Source organism: Macadamia integrifolia, unplaced genomic scaffold (assembly GCF_013358625.1).
Source record: "Macadamia integrifolia cultivar HAES 741 unplaced genomic scaffold, SCU_Mint_v3 scaffold876, whole genome shotgun sequence".
NCBI lineage: Eukaryota > Viridiplantae > Streptophyta > Magnoliopsida > Proteales > Proteaceae > Macadamia > Macadamia integrifolia.
In genome coordinates, this window is record NW_024870568.1 from 120314 (window position 1) to 128387 (window position 8074).

General features: G+C 34.1%; 1 protein-coding gene across 2 annotated transcripts in view; it reads left to right on the forward strand.

Moving 5' to 3' along the window:
- The first annotated feature begins 3973 nt into the window (after positions 1–3973).
- Positions 3974–8074, forward strand: part of LOC122070304 (xyloglucan endotransglucosylase/hydrolase protein 2-like) — a 4487-nt gene continuing 386 nt past the window's right edge. Inside the window, exons 1-4 of one of the 2 annotated variants that reach the window (XM_042634430.1) lie at positions 3974–4181; positions 4279–4379; positions 4472–4665; positions 5366–5719. In XM_042634430.1, coding sequence (XP_042490364.1) covers positions 4010–4181; positions 4279–4379; positions 4472–4665; positions 5366–5719 — 821 coding nt within the window. In that variant the 5' untranslated portion in view covers positions 3974–4009. Of the gene's footprint in view, positions 4182–4278; positions 4380–4471; positions 4666–5365; positions 6046–8074 lie in introns of those variants that run through there. The other variant, XM_042634429.1, reaches the window with a different exon arrangement.

The window sequence follows — 8074 nt, forward strand, 5'->3', positions numbered from 1 at the left end:
GGTTCGGTTTGGAGTATTGCAACCCCAAAACCAAACTGAACCGCACCGGAAACCGGATGAACCTGAAACCAAATCGAAACCGGCTCAAAACCCGGACCGAAACTGAAACCAAACCGGTAAGAAACCGAAACACTCCAAAATTCATTAAAAAAAATCAAAATTTGCATAGTTTTGTAAACATTTGTATGGAAAGTCGAATCCAAACTGGACCAAAAACCAAAACCAACCCGGTTACAAATCGATTTAAAAAACCGAAGACAAACCGAAACCGAAACCAAACCCAAACTGAAATTTCCTTATTGGTTCGGTTTGTGTTTCGACTTTCCCACACCAAAACTGACTCAACCCAGACAAAAACCGAGCCGGACCGACCGATTGACACCCCTACTTGTTAAGATTTATAAACTCTCATTCCTTTCAGACCTGTTAGACTTAATTAGCAACAACCCAATTCCCAACCAGCTTATATATCAACCCAAGGCCTCAAATCAGACCCAGCCCAACCCTAGTTTGGGGCTATGAATCTCAACCTTAGCTAAAATTCAAGCTAAAAAGTCCAATCCAAACCTTTCTCACCCTTTTTTAAAATAACAACTCTAGACCTAGTCTGAAAAATTGAAATATCCGTATCTACATCCAATTAATGTTCGAATGAGTTTCCAAAAACAATACTAAAATAATATTAATAAAACTATTATTTAATTATATTTTTATAATTAAATCTAAACAGATCAAATAATTTCTAGTTTGAAAATGAAATATCAGTATCCACATCTGATTAGCTTTTGAACGGATTCAAACAATTTTTTAAAAATAACACTAAAATATTATTAATAAAATTATTATTTAGTCATATGTTTATAATCAAACTTAATCGGATCAATATATTACTCAGTTTGACATTGAAATATCTGCATCTACATCCCATTAGCTTTCGAATATATTCAAATAGTTTCTAAAAACTAACTTTTCAAGTACGGATTTCTGACTACCCATTTACATAGCCTACTTGAACTATCATCATCTCAGCAACCAATAATCCATAAGGCTTACTTAGTGCGAACTTTATGCAAGGATTAGTGTATTTAAATAGTATCCCACAACTCAAAGGGATAGCGCAGTTCGTGAGTAACGAACTTAGTACAAATCATAAACTTGGACAAAAAAAATCCAGGTGTAGTTCCACTAGTTCAACTGTGTTCTGCGTCTCTGATTCGAATCTACTCTTAACTATTCTGTTATACGAGTTAGGTGTGATTACGTGTAACCGAGTATAATCTGGATCCGGATTCTTATCACATACGTTGTCGATAATAATAAGATGCAAGGTCATTATGTATTCCCCCAAAGCTTCTACAATGTGTAAATAAGGACCAAATAATTAGCAGAAAAGCTGTACTGAAATCGACAATACGTAACAATAAATAATTAAAAAATAATGTCAACAATGGGATGATGATGGGGCCCAATTACTTTTTAGAATCATGAGCTGTTTATGATATGAAGCCATTGAACATGAAAAGACTAGAACCCATAGATTTTATCATTTTCTTTACCACGAAGAAAACCCAAAAATAGAAAACCGGTTTGCCACTCTTATGTCATTCCATTATATCCCTTCGAGTCCTCCGTCGCCGTATGATGTTGATTCAGTCAAAACTATAACCGAATAAAAGACACCCATGAGGAAGAGATTAATTAAGACACATCCTTGGCAAAGCATGGAAATTTAACGGTGTAAATCGGTTTGGAATTAGTTATTTGGTTTGGTTTTCAGAAAGTGTTAGTAGGATCTCGAATAGAATCAAGATTCGAATCAAACCATTCATTCAATTCAATTCAATTTCGAAATTTAACTCTTACATGGTTCAATTATAGTTCTTATACTTGGGGCCGTTTGCTGTTTAAATGTCTAGAAATAATATAAAAATGGAAAAAACTTTTTCCGTTTCTATGTCGAAAACGATTTTTGGAATTATAAAAAGGTATTTGATTTTTTAGTTTTCCAAAACGTTTTTAATAGTACTGTAATCGGATTTAAGACACGAGTTAAGGCACAACGTTGGAGTTGTATGCATGCTTCGCGGTGATGAGCTTTAAAATGATGAAGGCAATCAAAACTGTGAGCTTTGCACAACCAGGTTGGAGTCACCGCTTTTGGATAGCAAGAAGTTTCAACAATGGGTTTGGATTGGGGTAGGGGTAGGGGTAGGGGCAGGTCAAGTGAAGTATCAGGATTTTCACAATTTTTGTCCTTCCCACTTGTTTCTAGAAACAAAAAAATAAGTTTCACTTGTTTCTCTATTCATGTTTTTAGAAATTTCTATTTCTATTTTGAAAAATAAGTGAAATGAAATTGAAAAATCAAACGGTTTTTAGGGTATTTTTCTATTTCTTAGCACAGAAAAAACAGAAAAACACGTTTCTAGAAACAAAATCAAGCGGACCCTTGATTAATATACTATAATATTCTAGTTCCTATGTTGTATCTGAAACCAAGCGAGAAACCAAATCGATTCTAAAATTCAATACTCGAATCAAATCGAAATTTTATTTGGTTTAGATTATTTAATCTGGTTCGGTTTTGGTTTTCGATTCCGGTTCAAATTTGACACCATTAGGCCGTATAATAGTATATATAATGCATTAATACATGTTGGTTAGGATCTTGAAATGGGTCTGATCTGGTGGCCCATGGAAGTTGACCTGATAAGTAATTAGATCCTATAGTGATCCTTAGTCAACTAACTCATGCACAACATCTAAGATTTGGCCTCTACAGTCTTTCCCAAAATAACATACTACTTTTGGGTTTGTCTATCAGTTGAGCTGTTTCTAGGTCATCTCATACAATGATCCGCCAACCCTTCTCACTCCCATTCATATCCTGCCTAGCTTCTGCCTCAAATCTGCTACTATTTGATTTCATAATTCTACTTAATCAATCATTAATCAATCAAAATCAGAATCACGCGTCTATTTGAAGGGTCTTAGAAGAGCCAAATATCTATCCTTCGGAGATATGGTGGTTAGTTCAAATGCATTATCATGGATTAATGATAATATGGAGGTGGTTAGAAGTAGTTTAAGACATTCAAAACTAAATAATCCACTACTTTATATTGGATAATTCACATGCACATAATACAATGATCTACGTGGTTCACTCATCAAGACGGGATATGTCCACAGCTGAGTGACAAATCAGAGCTTCCACTATTACAGGTAAAGAAATTACAAACTCTAACATGCCTCGACCTCATGAAGTCATTCATATATATAGCATTTTAACGTAATTATACCATAGCGAAACCTTAATTCCTGAAAGTCCTTAACTACCCTTAATTAAAAAGTCTCAAAAATTTTGGAGTAGGGAAAAAATGAATGGTACTTCTTGGATTAGACTAGATGAGGCTTCAGCAATAGCAATTTCTTTAGATCTTCACTTTTGTTGCTTTTAGGTATCAATAATAGTTTTTGTCCTTGTATTATGGATGCTATCCGCGGGTGGATTTAGTGCAATAATAAGGTTACTTCACTGTGTCCTCGTGATTGCGGGTTCAAATAGAAAAAATAATCTCTCTACAAGTAGAGGTAAGACCACGTACATTATGATCTTCCCACACCCCACAGTGACAGGAGCTTCTTGCACTGATATGCCTTCTTCTTCTTATTATTATTATTATTGTTATTATTATTATTATTATTATTATTATTATTATTATTATTATTATTATACATGAAAGATTTGTGAAGGTTATGTTCTTGGAAATGAGCTTTTTATGTTTACCCAAGGATAGAGAATCTCTCTCTCTCTCTCTCTCTCTATATATACATTCAATTGCGTAGAGGATTTGTAGAGAATAATTTGGCACACCGTCCTTGCCAATTCAAACTCATGATGGTCCCAGCTGGAAGATGACGTCCAACCCATCTATATATACCCATGCAGTGCATTATTTGGTTTGTACTAAAGAGAAACCATATAGCAAACACTAGTTCTCTCCTAATGAGTCCTTCATTATTGTGTTTCCTAGCATTTTGCCTAGTTGGTGAAGCAGTTGCAGCTGGAACTACTGACCCTAGTTTTGATACAAATTATGAGATTACCTGGGGAAATGATCATGTTCAGTCCATCAACCAAGGAAGAGAAATCCAACTCTCCATGGACAAGTCTTCTGGTTAATCTTCTTAATTACCTTCTCCTTCTTGCATTCTTCTTTCTTTCAAGTCCCCTTTTCTTATCTTGATTGATGAAGTGATGGTTGCACATTGCAGGCTCTGGGTTTCAATCCAAGTTGAGTTATGGTTCTGGGTTTTTCTCTTTGAGTATAAAGCTACCTGGTAAAGACTCTGCAGGAGTAGTTACAGCTTTCTATGTAAGGTTACCCTTTTCTGGTGTATCTTCTACTTCTGTACCGTAAGAATGATTTGGAAAGCTTTCTTATTGATTTTAATGCATTATTTGCAGCTGAATTCGCACACCAATAACCATGATGAGCTCGATTTTGAATTCTTGGGTAATAAACAAGGGAAGCCCTATACATTACAGACTAATGTGTTTGCGAATGGGGTAGGGGATAGAGAGCAAAGAATTCGTCTCTGGTTTGATCCTACAGCAGATTTCCACAACTACAAAATCCTTTGGAACCAACATCAAATTGTGTAAGTCTCTTCAATTCTCTGATGCATATTAGAAATTAAGCTCATTTAAGATTGATCTCAGTTTAATTGGCTCGAATTGGTTTATAGAGTTCAAGGTTTCACCAAGAACCTAGATCTTAGTCCAATCCAGGAAGTACTGCCGATTCTTACACGATATTGGTGTTTGGAGAGTTGTTTATAGGGGAAGGTATTTTTGTACTTACAGGAATTAGGGTTTTACTATATTGCAAGGCATTGAAACACTATATATAAGTAGTTAACTTATAAAGAGGTTACGGTTAGGGTTAAGTTAGGGTTAAAAGATCTGATTTACCGCTCGACCGCGGATGTAGCCCATCTTGAAACACGTAAGTCTTTATGATATGTGTATGTGTGGAAAAAAAATTAGTTGCTACCCAAGTTCTTGTTACCCTTGGTAGCTGCCACGGAAATGACATCCTAAGGGTAGAGATAGAAAATACCCTTCCAGGGTGGAATTTTTCAACCTATCCATTCTATTTCCCTGTAGCAGCCAATTTCAGCCAATTTTGTTCGTGTATGCATGATTGTCTTTCAATTTTTTTAATTTATCCATCGTTATTTTGTGGTTTTGTTAATTTTCTAATAAAATATTATTGAGGTATATATATATATATATATATATTCAAGTAGAAAAATCAACTTCTCTAATGTTGTATTTTGGTGTGATTGCCTTTTACAGGTTTTTTGTTGATACTGTTCCCATTAGGGTTTACAAGAATAAGACAAATATTGGGGTTAACTACCCTACTCATGCAATGCAAATTGAAGCAACCTTATGGGATGGGTCAAATTGGGCTACAGATGGAGGCCAAACAAAGGCAGATTGGAGCCAAGCACCATTCAAAGCTAATTTCCAAGGATTCAACATTAACGGCTGCCCATCATCTCAAAACTCCAACACTCAACCTTGTTATTCATCAAGGTATTGGTGGAACAGTGATAAGTATTGGCAACTAAACTCCAACCAAGAAAGAGCATATGAAGGGGTGAAAAGGAAGTACATGACATATGACTATTGTTCTGATAGATCAAGGTACCCATCACGTCCTCAAGAGTGCCCTCAATGAAAAGGACCTAACCATGCATCCTTCACCATCTTCCGTCCATTATCTCAAGCAGTCACCACCAATAGTTTTCCACCCATAAGTGATACTTCAATAATAAAGAAAACTAGATTATTTACCATTATCATAATAAACTATTGTTACCAAAGTGTGATTAATAAAATATGCTAAACGCATAATATATTTTTATTTTTCTTTATTCTTTTATTTTCTTTTAGCTTTCCCTGGCTTCTCTTGTAAGGGGTTCTTTTTTCATTGCGCTTTGCTGAATATATTGATTATTCACATAAAAAAATAAAATAAAAATCTCTTTTATATATTTTTTTTTTTTATCCTGTTTATTTTATGAGGTTGTGGATTTACAAAATTTTTTTAGTTCCACCGATATGGGATCAGACAGGTATCTATATCGGCCTCAATCAATATTGATACCGTCAATCCAATACTGATATTTGAAACCATGATAGCAACAGATCAAGATAATATGGCTTTAAGAAACTAAAGGTTACCAATTGATCTAAAACACAATCAACTCAAGTAAGAATGTTGATGGACCATGTAGGTTTGGGTTGGCATGAAATAAAAGGGAAATAGATAAAATGTAATTAATTATGGGCAATAAAAAAGTTAATTAGTAAGTTGCTTATAGTTACAAAAAAGATTTTTCAAGAACATTCCAGTCTTCAGCCAAGTTTGAGTATTGATGTATTACAGTTTCTTCGCCTACCAACCACTCAGAATATTATTGTTCTTTTATAATTTAAATGGGGTAAAAGCAAGATCCAAGAGATTCCCTAGAGATAATATACTACATAAGATATATGTTGAAGCTAAGGGCATAGTTTGGGTTGGCCATCAAGGCTTAAGCTTAACATTATCAGGCACCGGCTGTAATGTTGTGTAATGGTTCTTTATGCTCTCATTCTTGGTTAGTGAATTATATTTTTTTTTCTTTTTTCTTTTGTAAATGAATGATTAACTAAGAGAAAAAGTGGAATACAATGACAAAGACCTAGAAAGGGGATCCCTATCTAAACACCAAAACAACTAATGAAATGACGTTACATAAAAATCGCATAAGAGGTAAACAATTAAACAAAGCATGATGCACCAAAATCCAGGGAGAGGTAGAAACATCTATAAAAAGATGATATACCAAAAGCTTGGGAGGGGAAAATACATCAATAAAATGATGATACATAAAAATCCGGGGATAAGTGAGAAATGCAAGAAAAGTCCCAACTTGAGGCAAGGTGCTTATTTCTTAATGTGTCTGGACTCACAGAAAGAATGAACAGTAATTTATTTATTTGTTTTTCAGTGAAAGAAAGTAATTTGTTTCTATTCTTCAAAGAAATGGCTTCCTAGATATACTCAATAATATGTAACGAGAAGATCCATCTTTTTTTATTTCTTTTCACCAAATATAATAAATCACAATACTAAAGGCAAGCTTACCAATAATGCTAGAGACTAACTTACTATTGTAATTTTTTTAAAATCCACCTCTATCCTCTCTTAAAGAGAAGGGTAGTTCATTGATGAGGAAACACTTATTAAAGAAAAGGCGGTCCATATTTCTTGAGTTCCAACATAAACAACAATTAGCAATAGAAAGGTAGAAGTTGTATTTCTTGGGAAAATCAAAAATGGATTTTTATTACAAAAAGTTAGATAAGAAATTAGGAATATGGGACATTGAGTAGATATAGTTGAGTATAGAAGAGTGATAGTAATTGCCCGTAGATGAAATAGATTTAAAAATAAAAAATAAATAAATACAGATGTGGGATCTTACATTTTGTGTGAACGTACGTGAAAAAATTCCACACATGGACATTGTACGAATCTTTTGCCCTTTAAAACAAAATTTAGAGAAATTTCACGGTCACCCCCTGAACATTTCCCTAAATCAACGTCCTTCCATGTGTTTTCAAAAATGACATGAACACTCCCCCTAGCTTTGAAAAATGACAACTACGCTCATGTTGTTTGTATAACCAATTAAGTGATGATGTAACTGTTAGTTATTTTTCTAAATGGCCAAATACCCCCATTGAATGTAACTTTACTCATGTAATCTTGACTTTAATTAAAATCTTGAGAAATAACCATCTATTAACAACCCATTAGACGAAACCTCACAACCTAAGAAGAGTAGCTCAATCAGTACACCATCCAAAACCCTAAAACTTGGACAAGGACGATAACAAGGGCAATCCGACAAGCAATACATAACTCTCTCTCTCTCTCTCTCTCTCTCTCTCTATATATATATATATATATATATATATATATATATATATATATATATATATATATAT